The sequence below is a fragment of the Mobula birostris genome, chromosome 3, assembly GCF_030028105.1.
Source record: "Mobula birostris isolate sMobBir1 chromosome 3, sMobBir1.hap1, whole genome shotgun sequence".
Lineage (NCBI taxonomy): Eukaryota > Metazoa > Chordata > Chondrichthyes > Myliobatiformes > Myliobatidae > Mobula > Mobula birostris.
Window position 1 is genome coordinate 36,320,937 of NC_092372.1, and position 24,818 is coordinate 36,345,754.

The following is a 24,818-nucleotide window of genomic DNA, read 5'->3' on the forward strand; positions in this document are numbered from 1 at the left end:
GTGCTGTAGACTTTCTATGTTTCTAAAATTTTCAGAAGTGCTTTGACAAGGTGATGCACGTCAAGTTGCTTAATGTTAAGAGCCCATAATATTATAGTAAAGATACTGGAAAGGATAGAAGATTGACTGACTGGCTGGAGGTGAAGAGTGGGAATAAAGGGGCCTTTTCTGATTGGCTGCCAGTGACCAGTGGTGATCCGTAGGGTTTGGTCCTGGGACTGCTTTTTTTCATGTTACATGTCAATGATTGGGATGTTGGCCTACTGGTCACGTTTGCAGGTATTATGAAGAAAAGTAGAGGAACAGGTAGTGTTAAAGAAGCAGGGAGTCTGCAGGAGGACTTAGACAGAAAGGGAGAATAGGCAAAGAAGTATCAGATAGAATATAGTGTAACGAAGTGTATGGTCATGCACTTTGGTCAAAGGAATACACTAGTTTCTAAATGGAGAGAAAATTCAAAAATCAAAGGTGTAAAGGGACTCGAGAGTCCTCGCGCAGGATTCCTAAAGGTTAACTTGCAGGTTAAATCGTTGGTAAGGAAGGCAAGAGCAATGTTAGCATTTATTTCAAGAGGACTAGAACATAAAAGCAAGAATGTAATGCTGAGGATTTTAAGGTATTGGTCAGACTACACTTAGAATATTGTGAGCAGTTTTTGGCCCCTAATCTAAGAAAAAATGTGTTGGCATTGGAGAGGGTCCAGAGGAGGTTCATGAGGTCGATTCTGAGATTGAAAGGGTTAATGTATGAGGAGTGTTTGATGGCTCTGGGCCTGTACTCACTGGAGTTTACAAAGTCAGGGGAGATCTCATTGAAGCCTATCGAATATTGTTAAGGCCTAGATAGAGTGGATGTGGAGAGGATGTTTCCTTTAGTCAGGGAGTCTTGGACCAGAGGACACAGCCTCAGAATAAAAAGCTGTTGATTTAAAACAAAGATGAGAAGGAATTTTTTAGCCAGAGGATAGTGAATCTGTGAAATCCATTGGCACAAACAGCTTAGAGGCCAAATCACTGGGAACATTTAAAGCAGAGGCTGATAGGCTCTTGATTAGTCAGGGTGTCAAAGACCATAGGGAAAAGGCAGGATAATGGGGTTGAGAGAGATAATAAATCAGCCATGATGGAATGGTGGAGCAGACTCGATAGGCCAAATGGTCTAACTCTGCTCCAGGTCTTATGGTCTAAAATTGTACAATGAGCAGGGGGCAGAACAATCAATACAGGTTTGTCTGAACTTCTAGCAAAAGTTAGAAAGCTCTAATTGCCACACATTATTAGAATTATTGCATCATTGAACTTTATTACACAGAAGGAGATTATTTGATACATTGTGTCCATGCCAGTTAAGTATGAACTTCAAGTTAACACCACCTCCTACTGTTGAATCATAGAAAAAGAGAATAATTTAAGGGTGTAGGAATTCTAAGAGGTGTTTAGAAACATAGAAACATAGAAAATAGGTGCAGGAGTAGGCCATTCAGCCCTTCGAGCCTGCACTGCCATTTATTATGATCATGGCTGATCATCCAACTCAGAACCCCGCCCCAGCCTTCCCTCCATACCCCCTGACCCCCATAGCCACAAGGGCCATATCTAACTCCCTCTTAAATATAGCCAATGAACTGGCCTCAACTGTTTCCTGTGGCAGAGAATTCCACAGATTCACCACTCTCTGTGTGAAGAAATTTTTCCTAATCTCGGTCCTAAAAGGCTTCCCCTCTATCCTCAAACTGTGGCCCCTCATTCTGGACTTCCCCAACATCGGGAACAATCTTCCTGCATCTAGCCTGTCCAATCCCTTTAGGATCTTATACGTTTCAATCAGATCCCCCCTCAATCTTCTAAATTCCAACGAGTACAAGCCCAGTTCATCCAGTCTTTCTTCATATGAAGGTCCTGCCATCCCAGGAATCAATCTGGTGAACCTTCTTTGTACTCCCTCTATGGCAAGGATGTCTTTCCTCAGATTAGGGGACCAAAACTGCACACAATACTCCAGGTGTGGTCTCACCAAGGCCCTGTACAACTGCATTTATGTAACAAAGACAAGAATAATGAATTTAAATTCCCCCAAAAGCAAATTGGCTGAACTTCAATAAGAATTTAATTATTTTATATTCTGAAAATTGACTGCAATCTGCCTGCAAATTGTCAACATATGGGTTAAGGAGGTGGAACAAAGAGTGCACAACCAGTGGAGGGAGTGGGTGAGCAACTTAAACATTTAGAACAGAACAGCAGTCTGAGCTCTCCTGTAAATTAAGTCCTGTTCGCTAAAACATAAAGGAGGTGAAGGTGGCTTCTATTTGAAGGCCAGTGCCATTGACTGAGTTTGGAACAGCTTTTTAACAAAGCTTTAGCAGAATGGCATATTGACTGTTTCACGCAAACAAGGATTCCCCTTGTTGTCAACAGAGTTCTTGTGTCTATAGTTCTTTCCGCTTAAATACACGTGTGATACATGAATCTGTACTTGGAAAACATGAACAAAAGTATCATGTGTTTCTTCTCTGCAGAAAACAGAAAAAGTGGACTTCTCATTTAACTCTATGGCCGATCCAAAATTTGTGTTCTATGACCACAGTCTAGCTGAAGCTGTTAAAATTGGTGACCCTAAAGTCCATGAATTCTTCCGTTTGCTGTCTCTGTGCCATACAGTGATGTCTGAAGAAAAGTTGAAGGGTAAGAAATGCTTTCATTCATGAATAAGTGAAGCCTTATGAATTCATTTTCATGTGTCACATAACAGAGGGAAAATGTAAATTTCATTGTTGAATGTAATCATTATTTTTCAGCTGTACCTGCACTAAATGGCATTTATCTACAGTGGTTAAATAATATCCATAAATCAACCTAAGAAAGAAAGCTGAAGATGATATTTAGTGCTGAAATAAGTAGATCTTAATGGTAGAATGAAGTTTTCGCTTGAACTTTGATTAAAAACAGTCTTTATCTGATGAGAGTGCCATGGAGTTTTTTAATTCATATACGGGATGTGGGCATTGCCAGCCAAGCTGGCATTTATTTGCCCGCCTCTAGTTGCCCTTGAGAAGGTGGTGATGAGCTGCCTTCTTGAACCACTGCAGTCCCTGAGGTGTAGGTACCCCCACAGTGCTGTTAGGGAGGGAATTCCATGATTTTGACCCAGTGACAATGAAGAAACAGTGATATGTTTCCAAGTCAGGATGGTGAGTGATTTGGAGGGGGATTTCCAAGTGGTGGTGTTACCAGGTATCTGTTGTTCTCGTCCTTCTAGATGGTGATGGTCATGGGTCTGGAAGGTGCTGCCTTAGGAACTTTGGTGTGTTGTTGCAGTGCAGCATGTAAATAGTACATATTGCTGCAACTGTTTGCTGATGGTGGAGGGATCGGATGCTTGTGGAAGGGGTACCAATCAGGTGGGCTGCCTTGTACTGGATGGTGTCAAGCTTCTTGAGTGTTGATGGAGCTGCACTTGTCCAGGCGAGTGGCGAGGTTTCCATTACACTCTTGACCTGAGCCTTGAGGACAGGCTTTGGGGAGTCAGGAGGTGAGTTACACGCCGCAGGATTCCTAGCCTTTGACCTGCTCTGGTAGCCACAGTGTTTATATGGCTAGCCCAGTTCAATTTCCAGTCAGTGGTAATCCCCATTGAGACTGATACACCAATGCACAAATTGAGCAGATGCTTTCACTTTTTGCTGGTTATGTGTTCTCATTTTTGGGGCCTTCATCTGTGATGCAGCTTACTTGCGATGTCCACCTGTACTTGCAATGCCTAACTGTGTATCAGAGAAGTGGAGACTAAGCCCCTTCTGTGTATGTCCCGCCACCAAAGCATTACATGATGTTCCACTTGCAGTAGGGATTCCTATTGAGAATTCCCACTGAGAAAGCCACGGCAAGTCAAGATTGACAACATTTATTATAAAGACTATATAAATTACACAACCTTGAGATTTGTTTGCAGGTAGCCACAAAGCAAGAAACCTGAAAGAACCCAGTTAAAGAAAATAAAGAATAAACATAAAAATAAAAGACCAACACTCAATGAGCAAGAGAAAGGGGGAAAACACTAATTGTGCAAACAACCGAAGCGAACAACAGCACTTCGAAGCGAGCAACAACATTCCAAACCAAAACTGAGTCCTCAGATCTGACCCCCGGAACAGCCCGCAGTAGGCCCAGATTATCAGTTCATCATATTAGCAGGCACAGAGCACAGCTGCCGGGGCATCTTCATAGCCTCAGTGCCATGGAGAGTGGAGTGACCATCGCAGAGAGCGAGAGCAATCAGTTCTCACCCCGGATCCCAATACCCTGTCTTTTCAGTCTATCTGGGGTGGCATTTAAATTGAACAAACAACGGAACAGTGAAAGGCTCCGGTGCCCTAGAGAGAAGGGAGAGATCCATGGATAGCGAGCAAAATCGGCTCTCAGCAAATCGTACCTCGCACCAGGACCCAGCTGCAACAGAAGGCCACAGGGCTAGACCATGGCACCCAGCGAATCGTTCTGGGCCCAGTTTTCACTGCCCAGCCCGGAGCTGCTCTGAAGCTCTTCAAATCAGCTCAGCACCCAGAGTAATCAACCTTGCACCTGGGGCAGTTGTACGGGCATCAAATCTCCTCTGCCTGGGCTCCGACTTCTCCTTTTGGTGCCCAGAGTGATCCAACCTCACATCTGAGCCTGTTGAAGCTACATCTACAACGATTCTGCAACATACCATCTCAGCTCATCCCCAGAACTCGCCCTTCCATTGCTCAGCCCTTCACTGCGGCAATAATTTAACACAACTTACCTCAGAAGAGGTATTTTTAGCGATGTTTTTAGTCAGGTTTCTAAATTTTAACTACCAGAGAGCTGTCACAAGCATTCAGTAGTGCTATCTTAACCAGAAGATCTTGTATGTGAAGTTAGAGCTTCAGGTATTACTGTGAGTACATGAACCAAAGGCCCAGGACTCACGTGATTTGCACACCCACATTAGGTAAAGTCACAAAATACCCTGCCATGGTTTCTTTCAAATGCAAACATACTTGATCACTTTTCTCTGTTAAACAGATTCTAACCAAAAGAATAAAATTTTATTTTCTTCTGTGAAAGCTAATTACTGAAGTACTTGATTAGTACTAAAGTTCACTGCAGAGGCTTGGTTGAGAGAGGGCCAGGAATGAGTGCTTAATGGCCTAGTGTTTTGAAGTTTTAGAAATAATAGAAGGGCAGTAAAAGAGGGATCGGGAAGTTGCACTACTAATCATGGACAATATCTCAGGGGAGACATAATGGAGGGCTCATTCACTGGGTCCATATGGGTAGAGCTCAAAATTAGGAAGGGTGCACTTACTCTGATGGGATTGTACTACAGACCCTTTAGTAGCCACTGGGACATTGAGGAACAGATATGCAGGCAGATGAAGGAAAGATGTGAAAACAATAGTGTTGATTTCATAGGGAACTTTAACTTTCCTAATATAGGGAAGACTTTTGACAAGGTGCCACACATGAAGCTGCTTACCAAGTTAAGAGCCCATAGTATTACAGGGAAGTTACTCACATGGTTAGAGCATTGGCTGATTGGTAGGAGGCAGTGAATGGGAATAAAAAGATCCCTTTCTAGTTGGCTGCCAGTGACTAGTGGTATTACACGGGAGTCGGTGTTGGAACTGCTTCTTTTTTATGCTGTATATCAATGATTTAGATGATAGAATAGATGGCTTTGTTGCCAAGTTTGAAGATGATACGAGGATTGGTGGAGGGGCTGGTAGTGTTGTGGAAACAGGAAGGCTGCAGAAGGACTTGGACAGATTAGATAGGCATATGAATGTGAAGGAAATAGAAGGATATAGACATTGAGTAGGCAAAAGGAATTATGTTTGTTCATTATTTGGTTACTATTTTAATTGGCTCAGCACAAGATTGTGTGCCAAAGGCCCTGTTCCTGTACCGTACTGTTCTATATTCTATGTTCTATGTTCTTTTCAACATGGAAAGTAACATTAGCCAGCGAGTACTGTGAGGGTCATGTTGTTTGACTTCTCCAGTGCGTTCAACACCATCCGCCCTGCTCTGCTGGGGGAGAAGCTGACAGCGATGCAGGTGGACGTTTCCCCAGTATCATGGATTCTTGATTACCTGACTGGCAGACCACAGTACGTGTGCTTGCAACACTGTGTGTCCGACAGAGCGATCAGCAGCACTGAGGCTCCACAGGGGACAGTCTTGTCTCCCTTTCTCTTCACCATTTACACCTCAGACTTCAACTACTGCACAGAGTCTTGTCATCTTCAGATATTTTCTGATGACTCTGCCATAGTTGGATGCATCAGCAAGAAGATGAGGCTGAGTACAGGGCTACGGTAGGAAACTTTGTCACATGGTGTGAGCAGAATTATCTGCAGCTTATTGTGAAAAAGACTAAGGAGCTGGTGGTAGACCTGAGGAGAGCTAAGGTACCGGTGACCCCTGTTTCCATCCAGGGGGTCAGTGTGGACATGGTGGAGGATTACAAATACCTGGGGATAGGAATTGACAATAAACTGGACTGGTCAAAAAACACTGAGGCTGTCTACAAGAAGGGTCAGTGCCGTCTCTATTTCCTGAGGAGGCTGAGGTCCTTTAACATCTGCTGGACGATGCTGAGGATGTTCTATGAGTCTGTGGTGGCCAGTGCTATCATGTTTGCTGTTGTGTGCTGGGGCAGCAGGCTGAGGGTAGCAGACACCAACAGAATCAACAAAATCATTCGTAAGACCAGTGATGTTGTAGGGATGGAACTGGACTTTCTGATGGTGGTGTCTGAAAAGAGGATGCTGTCCAAGTTGCATGCCATCTTGGACAATGTCTCCCATCCACTACATAATGTACTGGGTGGGCACAGGAGTACATTCAGCCAGAGACTCATTCCACCGAGATGCAACACAGAGCGTCATAGGAAGTCATTCCTGCCTGTGGCCATCAAACTTTAAACTCCTCCCTTGGAGGGTCAGACACCCTGAGCCAATAGGCTGGTCCTGGACTTATTTCCTGGCATAATTTACATATTACTATTTAACTATTTATGGTTTTATTACCATTTAATTATTTATGGTGCAACTGTAACGAAAACCAATTTCCCCTGGGATCAATAAAGTATGACTATGAATATTTTTTTTCTGTAAATCAGGTGTATTTAAATTAATAGAGGAAATTTTTTTTAAAAAGGCCGGAGATGAGTACCAGATGCATTGAGGCTGAAGAGGGAAGGGATCAATAGCAACATGATATAGAAAGTGAAGGAAGATCATGAGTAAGAAGGAAGGAGGAAGAAACAAAGCAGACGAGACCCTATTGTGATGGAGGTGTTAATGAAAATAATGTTACAATAAAGATTGAATAGTTGCAGATGCCAATGCCAAATAGGATTAACACTGCGGCTATAAAGGAGATTTGGCTAAACATGAGCAGAAATGCAAACTAAATAATTCTGTCTACAATGTATTTGTGATAAGAAGAAATAAAACAGATGAAGGTAGTGGTATTGATTCGGAATAACCGTAAGACCATAAGACATAGGAGCAGAATTAGGCCATTTGGCTCATCAAGTCTGTTCCACCATTCAACCATGCATGGCTGATCCTTTATTTTTCCCCATCCCTGCTCTTGTATTCTAGACCTCTTGAAATGAATGCTAACATTGCATGTGCCTTCTTTACCACCAACCCAACCTGCGAGTTAACTTTACAGTTGTAAAAAAGAATAACTTAAAGGGTTTAGTAGTAGTTTTGATTTTGGTTAAGATAATGCTTGCTTTAGTATTAAAAGGAAAGTCTTTATCTTACTTACTTTACATAGGAAACAAGAGGAGAAAAACTGGCTGTTTAACAGTGTAAACCTGGACAGGTAGAAGGTTGACATTGTAAGAACACCTGGGAGATTGTGATCACTGTTCAGAAATGCTGAAACCTTCCATTCTCTACCCCACAGCCTCCCTCACTTTCCTCCTCTCCATGTGTTGCAGCCAGTCTAATTATCATAGGAATCTACCATTAAGTGTTGTTATGTCCTCAGACTGGCGTACAGCAGTGTGTCTGAAGTTTGCACAAAATTGAACACATTCCATCAGTAGTCCCACAGATCCAGTTTTAGAAAATAGTGCAGGATGTCAGCCAACTTCGTGCTGTTTTAAATGTCAGTCCCATGATTTTTTGCATATGGTGACATTTTTATTGACTCTAACAATGTATTAGTTCACCAACGGTTGAATCCAGCTTCTAAGCCTTTAATTTTAGTTGATTTAAATGGGAACATTGGATAAAGAAAAAGCATTTGTACCTGTTTTTTTATGTGTAAGTCATGCATAAGTGTGTTTTGAAGCATTAGTGTCCATTTCCAACAGTAATCTCGCTCATCAGCGAATTCGAGCAGGAAATTCTGATTGCTATTCACGTGTGATATTATTATTAATGTGTATGATAGGAAGCTGACTTCCCAAGAAAAAACTGGATGAACAGACCATGCTCCACTCTATCTTTTGTTTATTCACAGTATAACAAGGAGTACATAGTGCCAAAGTTTAGAAGTCACTGACTTGAAGGATCCCTTGATTTCATTTGTTGTTGACTTCCACATTGATTCACAGTTGCTGCCATTTTCTAGACAGACAGAACTGACAAAATGCAGGACCTGTAATCTGGATTGTGAAATCTGCGGTTCCAAGAAAAATGTGTGAATGGAGTAGGTGTCCCTTAAATCTAGATACCCTTTATATCCCTGGCCTTCATAAAAATAACAGCAGGGTAAGACAACAAAATGAAACATAGCACCAGTATCAAGAACACAACACCACAGAAAATCCAACAGAATTTACTGACCACAGAGGTGAAATTAATTATAGATAGAAAGGCAGAGAGGGTGCATGGAAAACTTTTGAAAGGTGAAGTAAAATTCAGACAAAGATTTGCTTGCTACTGCAACAAGAAATTTTTGTCTTAATTTTCAATACCATACTCTTGAAACAATAACATTGGTTAACCTGAGTGAATTTTAACTATTTTAACAAATTGCCTTTTATTCTGGATTTTGATAATGTGAGGTAAAGAATCCTGCAGTACTAAGTCTGGATACTTAAAGGTATTGTAAGGTATCGTTCATTAACTGCTAAACTATTGACAATATTTTTGATACATTTGGTATGGATTATAATTACATTAGTGAAATACAATAGATCAGGACCTGTTTATGAAGATAGAAGGCACAAGTATGTTCCTTGAAAGAATATGTGACCTTGTAGAAAAAAAAATTGTGGTAAATAGAGATAATTTATTTCAGCAATGTGACATCAATTCAGCAGTTCTCATGCAATGACCCTGGTAAATATCATAACCTGCTTCATCACCGCCCTTGTGATCATAGGATGAAAAATGGTCATATTTAATCTTAATGTTCACTGGTTAATTTCATCAGCAAATCCTCAGAAAAATGAACTGTGCCTGCATGTAGCAGCATCTGAACTACATTCAGGCAGAAGCTCGTAAATGACATACAAGTTGCAGACAATTTGATTCTCCAATAAGAGTAAACTATCTATCCTTGAATTTCAGTAGCCATCTCCAGTAAGAGCCATATCCCAAATAAATTTGAAATATATTGCCATTTCTTCATAATACTTGGCTTTCAATGATAGAACTCAGTATCTAGTAACACTGCAGAAAAACGGAAGCAAGTGTATGGTATGGACTCTGAGTGCTAAAAACCGCAGTTACCTATTTTCATTTAAAAGAAATCCTCTTGCTTTATGAAGCATAAAGCTTGTTTTAGTTTTGCAGGATAATAAATTAAGTAAATGAAATTAAAATTGATATGTTTTCAGTTACTTCAATGGAAAAGACATCTCAATTCCTTGCTTCTACAAGTAACTATAATTATCTCTGAGGTATCCCACTTATGGCCTCCTCTTGTTTGTATAGGTGACCTTGTGTATCAGGCTCAATCGCCAGATGAAGGCGCACTTGTCACTGCAGCAAGAAATTTTGGCTTTGTTTTCCGATCCCGCACTCCCGAAACAATAACTGTGGTTGAATTAGGTAAATCCAAAGTCTATGAATTGCTTTGTATTCTGGATTTTGATAACGTGAGGAAAAGAATGTCTGTTATAGGTGAGTCCATTTTACCTAAAAGTATTTCAAGTTTTTGCTTGACTTTCAATGACTAATATACTATTATATTGACAATTTGCTTTATTGCATAGTTCAACGTCCGGACAAGAAGTTGTATTTGTACTGTAAGGGAGCTGACACTATTGTCTTTGAGAGACTACGTTCTTCATCTCAACATTTAAGAGATATAACCACTGAACATCTTGATGTAAGTAATGGTACTGATATTGTTTGAAAAGTGTTAAAAAGATGAACAAAACATAAACTCACAATTCCAAAAAATAAAGATAATTGGTGTGAAGTAGCCAAACAGTAGCTAGGATGTGGGGTACAAATTAAACAGTAGAGAGAAAAGACATTCAAAAGGATAATGTTGCGTTAGTCACGGGAATTTCAATATGCAGGTAGATCGGGAAAGTCAGATCTATCAGTATTACAGTGCAGTAAAGGGAATTACAGAGGCATGAGAGAGGAGCTTCTGGGAGAAACTCGGAAGGCACGAAATAGATACATTCCAAAGATGAAGAAGTATCTAAAGGGAGGTTGGGGCAATGTGGCTGACAAGGGAAGTCAAAGACAGCATAAGGGCAAAAGAGAGGACATACTGTATAGTATAGCAAAAATTAGTGGGAAATTAGAGGATTGGGAAGCTTTTAAAAATCAATAGAAGACAACTCAAACAAAAATCTATAAGGAGAGAAAAGATGAAATATGAATGTAAGCTAGCCAATAATATAAAAGAGGGTACCAATTTTTTTTTCAAATATATAAAGAGTAAAATAGAGATGAGAGTAGAAAAAGGACCGCTGGAAAATTACCCTGGAGAGGTAGTAATGGGAGACAAAGAAAATGGCAAACAAACTTAGTAAGTATTTTGTGTCAATCTTTACTGTGGGAGATACTAGCAGCAAGCCAGAAATTCAAGAGTGTCTGGGGGCAGAGGTAAGTGTATTTGTTACTACTAAGGAGAAGGTGCTTGGGAAGCTGAAAGGACTGAAGGTGGATAAATCACCTGGACCAGATGGACTACGCCCAGGGTTCTGAAAGAGGTAGCTGAGGAGATTATGGAGGCATTAGTAATGATCTTATAAGAATCACTAGATTTTGGAATGGTTCTGGAGGACAGGAAAATTGCAAATGTCACTCCACTCTTCAAGAAGGGAGGAAGACAGAAGAAAAGAAATTATAGGCTAGTTGGCCTGACTTCAGTGGTCAGGAAGGAGTCGGTTTTTAAAGGTTATGTTTTGGGGTACTTGGAGGCTCATGATAAAGTAGGCCAAAGTCAGCATGGTTTCCCTAAGGAAAAATCGTGCCTGACAAATCTGTTTGAATTCATTGAACAAGCAGGATAGACAAGGAGAGTCAATGATGTTTTTTCCTTGGACAGACTGGGAAAATAGGCAAAGAAACGGCAGTTAGAATATACCATACTCAAGGGAAGTGTATGGTCATCGACTTTTGTAGAAGGAATAAAGGTGTAGACTAATTTCTGAATGGGGAGAAAATTCAAAAATCAGAGGCGCAAAGGAACTTGGGAGTCCTTGTGCAGGATTCCCTAAATGTTAACTTGCAGGTTGAGTTGGTGGTAAGGAAGGCAAATGCAATGTAAGCGTTCATTTTGAGAGGACTTGAACATAAGAGCAAGGATGTAACGCTGAGGCTTGGAGTATTATGTGCAGTTTTGGGCCCCTAATGTAAGAAAAGATGTGCTAGCATTGGAGAGGGTCTAGGGGATGTTGACAAGAATGATTCCTGGATTGAAAGGATTAAAGTGTGAGGAATGTTTAATGGTTCTGAGCCTGTACTTGCTGGGGTTTAAAAGAATGAAGATGGGGATCTCATTGAAATCTATTGAATATTGTAAGGCCTAGATGGAGTAGATGTGGAGAGGATCTTTTCTATACTGGGTGAGTCTAGGACCAGAGGGCACAGCCTCAGAATAGAAGGACATCAATTTAGAACAGATCTGGAGAGGAATTTCTTTAGCCAGTGGGTGGTGAATCTATGGAATTCATTGGGACAGGTGGCTGTGGAGGCCAATTCATTGGGTATATTTAAAGTGAAGATTAATAGGTTCTTGATTAGTCAATGTGTCAAAGGCTACAGGGAGAAGGCAGGGGAATGAGGTTGAGAGGAATAATAAATCAGCTATGATGGAATGGTGAACAGACTTGATGGGCCAAATGGCCTAATTATGCTCCCATGTTTTATAGTCTGAAGTTCATATATAGTATAGACAGTTGCCCCACTGACACCTATTGGGAATTCCACAATTATATTTCACAATTAACAATTGTCATGCACTCAGAAATCCTTCCAAATTCAAATATTTATTTAATGTTACCCAGGATTTGTAATGAGAATAATGGCAAAATATCTGATGTTCACCCTTGTGCATTAAACTGCAAAAATCTAGATTCTGATGTCAATGATACATAGATTTTGTATAGAATACCTTAATGCTGCGTTTTCAGCAGAAAATGTTAATTCAAAAAAACTGAAAAGAGATTTAACACTATGTTGATTTGGATATAATTGAGTTTATAATAGTATTCTAATACATAGTTACCATCTAATAACTTAGAAAGTGAAAAAGCAGATTTTAATTTTGCGGAGTTTAATTCAGTCAGAGAATTAAAATGAACTCTGTAACTAAAAATTCTGTTGGGTAGTATATTTTTTTCCTTTCCTCTGCAAATGAATTTCATTTCAAACCAAACTAGAGATCAGATACTTGTTAAGCTCTACTTCCAGAAGCCTGTACAGTTCCTGTAATCATTCTTGTGGTAGGTAATGTGTATGTGCAGTAACAACAAGCAGCATGCAATGTACATCCTAGCATATTGTGACATGGAGAAGTCATTCTGAAATGGCTTAGAGGACGGGTCAAATTCTGCTTCGGTTTTTACTTAATGAGGACCAGTCCTCACCTGATTCATTGCAAGGGAACCTGAAAATCCTATTGCCTTCCAGTTGGTTTTTAGCTAAGTAGTTTCTTTGTCTATTACCAGTGGAGAGTCACTGTGATTTGTGAAGGGTCAGATAGTTCTATCATTCTAGTATTTGTATGGCAGGTTGGAGATCCTAATTTTAACCTAAATGGCAATGTGTGTTTTTGATGAGGATATGGTGTATTGACCACCACTCATGTCCATGCAAAGTTTGCCAGAGCTGCGGGATATTCATTGCAGTTGCCATTTGACAAAAGCCCTCAGAAAGTGAATGGCTGCTGAAGGATACTAAAATCCTTTGAGGGTGCCCTTGCTACCGTTCATCGCTGAGGCTCTCTTACCAGCCACAAATGAGATGGTTGTACACACCCCGGTGTCTTAGTGGTTGCCCAGTCATGTAGACAGTACAGCCACCGGGTCACAGCTCCAGTGACGTCAGTAGGATCCCATACCTGGTGATACCTGTGTGGAGTTTGCATGTCCTCCATGTGACTGCATGACAGAATATCGGGAAGTCGACGAGAAAGTCAGTTGAATAAAATAAGATCAGTGAAGGATTAGTGTGTGGATGCTTAAGCATTTGCATGCGCAGAAGGGCCCGTCTCTATATTGTGTTACTTAATGACTTGGTGACCCGTGATAGAACCCTGTCCATATATCAAGTTTTTTCAGTAGGGACATTAATGGAACACAGAAAAGCATAGATAGCAAGGATAAACCTGCTGTCTGGACAAATATATATAAATTATGGCTAAACTGAGAACAAAGGCAATAATGTCATCCACTTGCCACCATGTTTCTCTGTTGAAAAGCATTGCTGCTTTGTTGTCTACATGGTCAATTCAACTTGTCCTAAATATGTAGCAAACATGAAGCAGCCTGCTATGAAGTGATCATTTGGCAAAACTACACCAAGCACTTAATCCCCTAGTGTCTCAATCCCTTCCCACAATCTCTGATCTCACATCCCATCAATGCTGAATCCCAATCCTATCTCTAATCTACAGACCAAATTCCCATTTCTATCAACTTCCCACAGTCTTTGCTAGTTCAGCTAACTCCCCATCCTGACTGCTGATTGATCCTTCCTCCATCTTGAATCACCAATGCATAGACGGCCATGGACCAGGTACAGGGAAGTAGGATTAGTGTAGACAGATTCAGGTCAGCATAGGGTGATGGGCTGAAGATCTCATTTCTATGTGGTACGACTCCGTGGCAGTGACAGTAGTTGTGGGAAAAGAGAAGTTTTGTGAGCTGTATAATTTGATAGACTGTGATGAGCAGCTTCCTTCAAAGACAGTGTTGAGTTCCATCACTTGATACTGACTGCAATATCAGTGCCAATATTTCTAAACTAAAATCATACTGGTGCAGTTTTGGGTGTTTTGGAAAATGGAAATTTTATCAGGGCATCTGTCTGATGTGTCTTATTCTTGGTATATCATAAATATCAAATGGACACTGATGACCAGATCCAACATTTAGTTTGCTGTATTTTAATGTTTATTTATACATAAAAATAAATTGCGTTTGATTATTGCTTAAGATAATTCTGTGTAAAATTACGTAGTTCCTAGATAAAGCAGAGAGCATAATTTTACTTGTAGGAGTTTGCAGGTGATGGCTTACGCACGCTAGCCCTGGCATATAAGGAGTTAGATAAAACATACTTTGAAGACTGGTATAAGCGACACCATGAAGCAAGTACTGCATCTGAAGACCGGGATGAACAACTGTTTATGTTATATGAAGAAATTGAAAAGGACTTAATTGTAAGTTACTTCTTAATATCATAAGCATTACTGGATTTAGTAGAATCTGGGATGCTTAGGTTTTTCTATTTATTGCTTATCAATTATTATTTTATAGATAAAGAATGATTACTGGACAACCAAAAAAAACTGTACCAATATTTGTGATTTTCATGATCTTGTTTAGTGAAATTTTAAGAACCAAAACAGAAATATAATCCTATTATATTTTGTATTTTATTTCACATCAGTATACTAAAAACAAATGATTTTATTCAGTTATGATTTACCACTTAAGATTTAGAAAATATTTGTCTAATATCTGATTAGTGGTATGTTATTTGATAAAACTGACGTCTATATATTGAGAAAATTATCTCTGCATATGCGTGAAATCTAACTTTTTTTAAACCATCACTTCTGAAATATTTGGTTTCTCACCTTCCTCACACAGTCATTAGATCAAACCTGTTTCTTTCTTTAGGCCATTAATGCGTCAATCATGTTACAAATGCTTTATGCAAGAAAAGACATCTCTAACTTTTCAAGATTTTCCTTCACCTGGCCTTTACCAATAATGTCCTGTTAATCATTAAACTCTCTGACATTTTCAGAAACAGTTTAATTAAATGGCTACCCCGACATTTTTTTTTCTTTTGTTGTCTTTTGCACATTGGTTGATTGTTTGTCCTGTTGGGTGCAGCCTTTCATTGATCCTATTATGTTTTATTGTATTTACTGTGTGTGCCTGCAAGAAAATGAATCTTTGGGTTGTATATGGTGACATATATGTACTTCGATAATAAATTTACTTTGAACTTTAAACTTTGATCTTTCTCTTAAGAGGTTATTACCTTTGTTAGTCTGCTTTTTTTTATTTACATATACCCTGACTCTTTATACTCTTCATTACTTCTAGTTTTGCCCACCATATTGAATGATAATGGATCATAACTTTATTGGTACTGGTTTATAATTGTCACATGTACTGAGGTACAGTGAAAAGCTTTTATTTTGCATCCTAATCAGACAGTTAATGCCATACATAATTACATCAAGCTAGTAAAAAGAAAACAGAAAGTAGAATACATTTGAATATAGTGTTGCAGTTACAGAGACAATAGAGTGCAGATAGACAAATACAGCGCAGGGACCATGGTGAAGTAGATCAGAAGATCAAGAGTTCAACCATTCATCCTACAGAGTATTCCAGATATTTTCAGGAGACTGATAATAGAGAGGCAGATAGCTACCCTTAAATCTGGTTGTTCGTGCTCTCAGACTTTTCTATCTTCAGCTCAACAAGAGAGGGGAGAAGAGAAAATATGACCAGAGGGGAGGGGTCCTTGATTATAAACACAAAATAATCTGCAGATGTTGTAAAAGATCAAAGCAACACTTTCAGTACGCTGGATGAACTCAGCAGGTCGGGCAGCATCAGTCAGAAATGATGAGTCGACGTTTCGGGCCGGAACCCTTCGTCAGGGCTGAAGAATCTGTCTGTCTGTCTGTATCTTGTTTTACGGCAGTTGGTATCCAGCTTAATGGTGCATTACCGCCACCCTCTGCTCCGGAATGTGCACTGGACATATATTCTAAATCTCTTCACCCAATCGCGCACACGCGCACGCACGCGTACACACACACACACACACACACACACACACACACACACACTAACCTACACTTTACCCTCCCATCTTTGGCCATCCTAGTACCCTATTCCTGTTTATCCGTCATATCCTATAAAAAAAACCCTGTACCCCTTAAAAACGCTAAAAATACCCGGACTTATGCTCTCTCACCCATGCCCAGCAACCCTTTTAATGTGAATTCCTGCACCCCCAACTCCCTTAATTTAGTTCTCATCATCTCTCTCTGTATCCCATACTTCCTGCAACACAAAACTACATGTTCTACTGACTCCCCTTTCTGACATTCCTCACACAATCCTGTCTGATGTTTCCCTATCATTTTCAATGTTTTGTTTAATGCACAATGCCCCAGCCTTAACCTAGTCCACACAGTCTTCTCTCTTCTGTATCTACTACCTACCCTAGTACCTGCAACACTCTGTTGTATTTGATATAAATGCCTCCCTTTCCCCTCCCTGTCCCATCTTTCTTGCCACATTCGGTTGACTTTTTCCCAGATTACACACTTAACCTCCGCTTTACTGATACTAATGTGCATTTCCACATTTTCTTTCTTTAACGCCCTCTTTGCCAACTCATCCACCCTCTCATTCCCCTTCACCCCTACATGTGCTGGAACCCATAGAAATTTTACCTGGCCTCCCTGATTTGCAATTCTTGTAACTAACTGAAGGACTTCATAAAGTACATCTTGCCGACTGTTCGTGTGAAAAGACCTTAAACTTGCTAGAACTGAGGATGAATCTGAACATATCAATGCTTTGGCTTGTCTGGCTTTCTGCACCCATTGCAACACAACCAATACTGCCAGCATCTCCACTGTAAACACGCCTAACTTATTAGATGTTCTTCTGCTGATTCCAATTTCTTTTGCTGGTATTACCACCCCAAACCCTGTCACTCCTGTTTCAGGTTCCTTCGCACCATCTGTATAAATGTGAGTATAATCACTATACTTTTCCAAGGACTGAAGAATGAAAGATGGGGAAGGATTTGAAGAATGCTTGTAGCGTCAGTCGATAGATCAGTAATTTGAAAGACAAAGGGGTGGGGGAGGGGAAGCATTGACGTCATAGCCCTGAAAACAATGGGTAGTAGAAGAAGGAGGCGGAACCATGAAGGAGCTGGGGGAGGGGGTAGAGTGAAATAGGGATAGAGAAAGGGAGGGGGAGGGAATTACTGGAAGTTGGAGAATTCTATGTTCGTACCAAGGGGCTGGAGACTACCTAGACAGTATATGTATGGACATATCTGAATGGGAATGGGAAGTAGAGTTGAAGTGGGTGGCTACTGGGAGATCCTGTCTGTTGTGGGTCCTTGATTATGTTAGCTGCTTTCCGGATCAGGAGTTAAGGATCCTCTCCTTTATCCAAGTTCTTGTCGAACCATCAGGTCTTGGGCAGACAACACGATCTTCTAGTTGTAGCCTCAAAGAACAATACTTTTCATCAACTATGCAATGACAATATTTACTACATGCAGTTTTGCTCCCTACAGTTGAGCAGACTTCTACAATAGTGTCTTCTAAGTTTGCCCATCCAAACTAGAACATTTGTTTTCATATCAAAGAAGTAGCAAGTATCTCACATCTGCTGGAAATGTGCCAGATTAGGGCTGTTCCACCAATGCATATGCCTGAGTTACGTGAGTCACTGTCTGAGTTTCAGATCTACCTGCCCTTGACCACTAACTAGATTTGAAGCATTACCAGAAAACCCACCTCCTGCTTCAGGCTGTCCATGCATCTCTCTCCATTCACACTTCAATGTAATAACTCTGAAGCAAAATTTCTCAAATTCCATAGTTATTGTTTATGGTGTTAGGCTGCTCTCCACAGATGCAGAAGTAAAATGCAGCTTGCACTTGGATCTTTATTTAACTTTGCTCCTTGAGCCTGCCTCACCATCAAGTAAGATCATGTCTGATCTAATTGTAACTTCAACTCTGGATTCAATAGTTTAATAGTTCCATTTAATTTCAGAGAATATTTACAATATACATCCTGAATTCTTGCTCTCACAGATATCCACAAAAACAAGAGTGCCCCAAATAATGAGTGACAGTAAAAACATTAGAATCCCAAAGCCCCCTACTCACTCCTCCCACACACAAGCAACAGCAAAGTAATAATCCTCACCACCTCCTCTGACTTCATTTAAAAGAAGCATCAACCCAACAAGCAAGTAATTACCAGCCCCCAGTAAAGACCATGATCAGCAAGTACTACAAAAACAATTCGTTTCACACGACAATTTGACACACCACAATGATTTATTATTTCCTAATAAAGGAAAAAGAAATGTCCCCTTTCATCAGTAAACACTGATTTCTGGTGTTAAAAGTTCGTTGCTCTGCTTTTTTTTTACGAGTTTTCTGACTTGAGAATTGGCAACAAACTCCTCCCACCACCAAGAGAGAGCACGATTCCTCGAGTTCATCGACCAGCTTTTGCTGGTAACCTTCCATATCTGTCTGCCTGTACCTTATAACTATTAAAAGAACTACATACACCAATTCAAGACCCTTCTAAAATAAAAAAAACCTCCCTCTATCTTAAATGAATGACCCCTGATTTTTAAACAGTAACCCTTAGTTCTAGATGCTCCCACAAGGAAGCTCCCTCTCCATGTCCACCTGGTTAATTCTCAATCTGTTTCAATTAAATCACATCTTATACTCTAACAAAAACAAATATTTCCTCATAAGGTAAGAAGGCCATTCCAAACATCAGTTAGGTAATGCTGGGTTTATTCTCAGAGGAGGCTGAGCTGCCAGTGGAGGTATTGGAAGCAACTACAGTACAAGCATTTGAAAGACATTTGCTCAGGTACTTCGATAGGAAGGGCATTGAGGGATACAGGCCTATTATGACCAAATGGGGTTAATGTAATTTGGCACCATGGCCAGCATGAGCAAAGTAGGCCAAAAGAACTTCTTTGTGTGTGGTACAATTCTATGATTTTTTTAAAACTGCTTCCTTAAGTAACAAAACCAAAACTGCTTTCCTAACTATTTGTTGCACTTGCTCCCAAGCCTTTTACAGATCATACAGTGGGACTCACCCACCGCCCCCTCCCCCGATCCTTTTGCCTTTTAGAGCCCTGCAGTCTCTTACTATTTAATAATATACTTTTATTGAATCAAAATGAACAATATCATATGCTTTCCCATCCACAAAGTTTGTATATTTCACTTGCCGCGTCTACATCCATTCAAATAACCTATCTTATTTTGTATTTATTTAATGGAATTTGTTTGCAGAGAAGAACTACCAATCTTCTCTTTCATTAATGAAGTTTCTTTTAATTTATTTGGCTAGTTTATTTCAGTTATTTTAAAAAAGAATTCTGCCACCAATTTTATGTTGTTTTATTCTTCCACAAGACATGCAAGGATAGCACTATTATCAAATTTATATATAGAACAAAACCTGAGGTTTAGCTAAGTGTAGAGATGTTAAGCAAATGAGTAAACATTTGTTCAGATAGTTAAGTTTTGAGAAACATTTTAAAAGACAAAAGCAATCAGCAATCTGCTGGAGAATCTCTGTGGGTCAAGCAGCTAGATACAAAATGGAAAGGAAAAGAACTTGGGAAAGATTATTTTATTTCTTCCCTTTTTGTAGTTGTTAGGAGCTACTGCAGTTGAAGATAAACTTCAAGATGGTGTTCCACAGACAATTGAAACACTTGTGAAAGCAAATATCAAGATATGGGTTCTGACGGGTGACAAACAAGGTAAATAAACCTCGTCATTTGTTAATAATAGAAATCAATGGCTGGGATTAAACATGAAAGTTATTTTGGTGGTTGCTAGTTGCTTCTATTCAAATTATGGTTTAAATACTTCGGTCTTTGTCTGCTGGAAGGCTTTACTGTAAAGAGTAATGTATTTGTTCATTCACATGTATTGTATAGATTATTCCAACAAATCTGAATGAATGAACATCAGTGAGCAGGAAATGTCCAGTTTGACTTTTTGAAACCACTTCTAAATGATTCTTTACATAGCAATTCAGATATGCCCGGCAGTAAGAAATTATCCCAGCCCCATTAAAGCAGTTCAGTGAAAGGAAACAATATGATATGATTTGGAGATGATGGAAGTGAATATCATGGCATATTTCCTGACAGTGTGGTGCATTGCTGCAGCCTGGTCCACTCACTGGGCTCACAGCAGTAATCAAATCAGAAAATCTGGCTGGTGGAGATGTCTAAAAAGGCCAGTGGAGTTCTCAGAAAGGCTGAAGTACAAAAGGGATTTCGCGTTGCTTCATGTTCCTAAAGAGCTGATCAGATCTTGTCTGGGCTACTTTATTCACTGTCAGACACAGCAGCCTATGACCGATATATTGGGCTTGGAAGACACGTACACAGGTTCAGAAGAAGGAAGTCAAGATTTACGGAGTTAAATTTTGAGAAAATGCTTGTTTTTCCTTGAGCTTAGAATATATAGGTATTTAAACTGTTAAAAGGATTCAGTAGGATTTAGGGTAGGTAAAGAGCAAGTACATTCTCTGATCTGTGAATAATTCTTTTGAAACAGACCTAGAAATCACATGGCACAGTTTCTTTTGCACTGTTGGATTAAATTGTGTGAAATTAATTATCACGCATGATTGGAATCTGGGTATGCTAATTCCATGCACATTATGTTTGTCTATGTGAAACTCTCAAGGAAAAGGATCAGTCTTTGAATAATGTGTTCACACTGCATTCTGCCTCTCTGCAATTTACATTTTATGCCTTTAAAGATCCTTAAGATATATTTCTTCAGCCTGAACTGCACAGTGAACATTCTGAAGGTAGTCCAAGTTTCATTATTGTCTGATGCATGCTTTGTTATAAGATTAACATAGAAGTACACACTTAATCCTCCGCACAATAGTAGGCACAGAGTAAGGGGAGGAGGTTCGGTAGCAATGGCAGGTAGCAGGTTGACTCTCTGGTGTGTTATTGTAGCCCATAAATTCTCATAAGAACCTAGTTCCATTGAAACAGGGAAAGACATCAAGGCATTCCAACCCTAACTATAACAAGAACCTGACACCTTTGTTATATGAACAAAAGTGGCAAGTTAGCGTTATCCAAAAGTATTACATAGCAATAATCATCTTCAGCAGATGGAAGTCCTGCCACTAACTTTACTAAGCCTTAAATGCCTCCCTCATTCCCAGCTCTAACCTTGTAATTTTCTACAGTTCCAAAATAACACAGAAAGGTCTTTACTTGTGTCTAAGAGTGCGCTTCCAAAGATGATCAGAAATGAACTGCTTTATTCCGCACAAGTTAGCCTGCAGCAGCACCACATCAATTCATTAACTTAAATCTTTATCACAGTTCAATACTTACAAAATGTCTGCAATGTGTCCCATGTACCAAAAGATCGGACAGTGAAACAAAGGATCATTTTAACAGAGACACCAAAAGGGCGGAACCACTTACAGACAGGTGTGGGTCTCTGCATACCATTCACCTGTCCAGTTCCAGATTAACTGAAATATCTACTAGACAAGTGGAATTTAGGAAAAGATTTTACATCGAATTAAGTAGTTTTTAAAGAGAAGAAAGCATTTGATTCCATATTATATGCAATAATATAACAAAAGTTAGAAGTGATGAAAAAAATTAGAAAACTTACAAATTATATCTGTAAATTTAGATTCAATTTTTGTCATTTCTTAGACTATGCAAACTTTGGAGCTTGAAATCCTCTGACAACACCTTTGGCTTCTTCTGCTAAGATTAGTTTGTAGTGTACTAACTTAGCTGTCAGCTAATTTGTTGGTTCACAACTGTCCTAGCAACCAGTTAACAAAATCCAGCTACACTTTGCCTAACATTCAGCACTATTTTTGGAAAGTATGGCACCTTGATGTTACCAGCATGTTACTAGACATTTTTGGAACTTTTCATCCCCCTTCTGCATTTTGTGCAATGAATGCTCACCCAATAACTTTACAGCATTGCTGGAATCACTGGACATTGCCAGTGTCTTCATTATTGGCCAGAAAACTGCATCATAACATGCAAAATGGACCTTGATTTCTTGGATTACATATCTAGTGGTGAAGGTTTTATTCAAAAATTGAAGAGACAGTATCAATAATTTGAATCTTTTTATAGAGCTGCCTTATTCAAGAGCACCATTTCAAATCAATAATAAATGTGTGCATGTTACACTTATATAGAGTAACAAATTCCTTGAAGAAATATTGTTTTTAAAAATTAAGAGCTCAGTGTCAAGTCAAATTTATTTCTTTCTTTCTTACCTAATGGTCTAATTCTGCTCCTTTATCTCATGGTTACAACCCTCAGTTACTTTGAGGTTACAGATACTAACGGATCTCTCGGATAGCCTCTCCTCGCAGATGTCTGATGGAGTTTGCAGACTAATGGTGTTTGAAACTCTGGTCCTCTCATTTCAAGAATCCCCCTCTCCTTCTCTCCCCCACTCCCCCACTCCCCCACTTCCCCTCTCCCCCATCCCCCTCTCCCCCACTCCCCTCCATCTCTCTCTCCAGCGAATCCAAGTTTCACACAACATCTACATTTCACATTCCACAAATGCATTTATGATTATTCCTTTAATCTTTTTTGGATTCTATCTGGCCATTCCCAGACAAATCCAATTATGCTCTATATTTGCTCAGTAAACATGTTCCCTCTACCATTGTTCAGTTCAACAGTTGTTCGTCCATCGGTGTCGATGAAGACCTCGACACCATTATGATGATGATGATGATGGTGTCGAGACTAGCGTGTGGTTTGGATTTAAGTGAGGGAGAGTTGCGCAGCGTCAGCCTCACTTTCTCTTCCCAAATCCCATCTGGATCTAGTGGCAAGACAACAGTCAAGATGGCTGGAGATGGGACAAAGCGAAGTGAATGACTAGGACATCTCTGTGTCTTGTCATGCTTGATGCGTTCCACGACGCTTGCAGAGACAGCCTTCTTGACCGTTGGACCTTCCATTGATCTCATCCACTCAATCTGCTGGAGTCTGTCTTCACATGCTGGGATAGACTACTCCTTATCTCATCGAGGGTTTAAGACCCGTCAGCTACCCTCACCTGGTTTAGCCGGCTTGTCGAAGCCGCTGCCTGGGGTGTGGCCGCTGTCGCATGCAAACAGCTACGGAGAGCCACAGGTGAGAGCTGAGTGCCAGGTGGGGACCAAAGGTGGACAAGCTGCCTGGAAAGGATGCAACATGTTCCCCCACCAGAGGTGCTACCCCTCCCTGACACCCCATACACAAAGTACTGATACACTAAGTCATAAATGCAGCATCGTAAATACTGCTATATTATTATAATATCATAATATCAACCTTCAAATAAATCATTAAGATATCAAAATGAAGAAAGCACCATTAAAATTTACATAGTTGATGTTAATTTCTTGGTGTTCACCTGGCGGAGAATCTCACCTGGTCCCTCAACACCAGCTCCATAGACAAGAAAGCCCAGCAGCGTCTCTACTTTCTGTAAAGGCCAAGAAAAATCCATCTCCCACCCCCCATCCTCACCACATTCTACAGAGGTTGTATTGAGAGCATCCTGAGCAGCTGCATCACTGCCTGGTTCGGGAATTGCACCGTCTCGGATCGCAAGACCCTGCAGCGGATAGTGAGGTCAGCTGAGAAGATCATCGAGGTCTCTCTTCCTGCCATTACAGACATTTACACCACACGCTGCACCTGTAAAGCAAACAGCATTGTGAAGGACTCCACGCACCCCTCATACATACTCTTCTCCCTCCTGCCACCTGGTAAAAGGTACAGAAGCATTCGGGCTCTCACGACCAGACTGTGCAACAGTGTCTTCCCCCAAGCCATCAGACTCCTCAATACTCAGAGACTAGTCTGACATCTACATCATTTATTATTATATTGTAATTTGTCCTCTACTGTGCCTATTGTCTTGTTTATTATTTATTGTACTGCCCTGCACTGTTTTGTGCAATTTACATAGTCCTGTGTAGGTCTGTAGTCTAGTGTAGTTTTTGTGTTGTTTTAGTCATAGTCATAGTCATACTCTATTGATCCCGGGGGAAATTGGTTTTCGTTACAGTTGCTCCATAAATAATAAACAGTAATAGGACCATAAATAATAAACAGTAATAGAACCATAAATAGTTAAATAGTAATATGTAAATTATGCCAGTAAATTATGAAATAAGTCCAGGACCAGCCTATTGGCTCAGGATGTCTGACCCTCCAAGGGAGGGGTTGTAAAGTTTGATGACCACAGGCAGGAACGACTTCCTATAACACTCAGTGCTGCATCTTGGTGGAATGAGTCTCTGGCTGAATGTACTCCTGTGGTCTAGTCTACGTAGTCT

The 24,818-nt window shown here is 40.1% G+C and overlaps 1 protein-coding gene across 1 annotated transcript in view; it reads left to right on the top strand.

Annotated features, from left to right (window-relative positions):
- The window catches only part of atp8b5b (ATPase phospholipid transporting 8B5b), a 117,472-nt gene that overhangs the window by 59,442 nt on the left and 33,212 nt on the right, over positions 1–24,818 (top strand). The window contains exons 14-18 of the mRNA XM_072251783.1: positions 2,519–2,684; positions 9,929–10,117; positions 10,210–10,325; positions 14,679–14,843; positions 20,103–20,214. Coding sequence (XP_072107884.1) covers positions 2,519–2,684; positions 9,929–10,117; positions 10,210–10,325; positions 14,679–14,843; positions 20,103–20,214 — 748 coding nt within the window. The remainder of the gene's footprint in view (positions 1–2,518; positions 2,685–9,928; positions 10,118–10,209; positions 10,326–14,678; positions 14,844–20,102; positions 20,215–24,818) is intronic.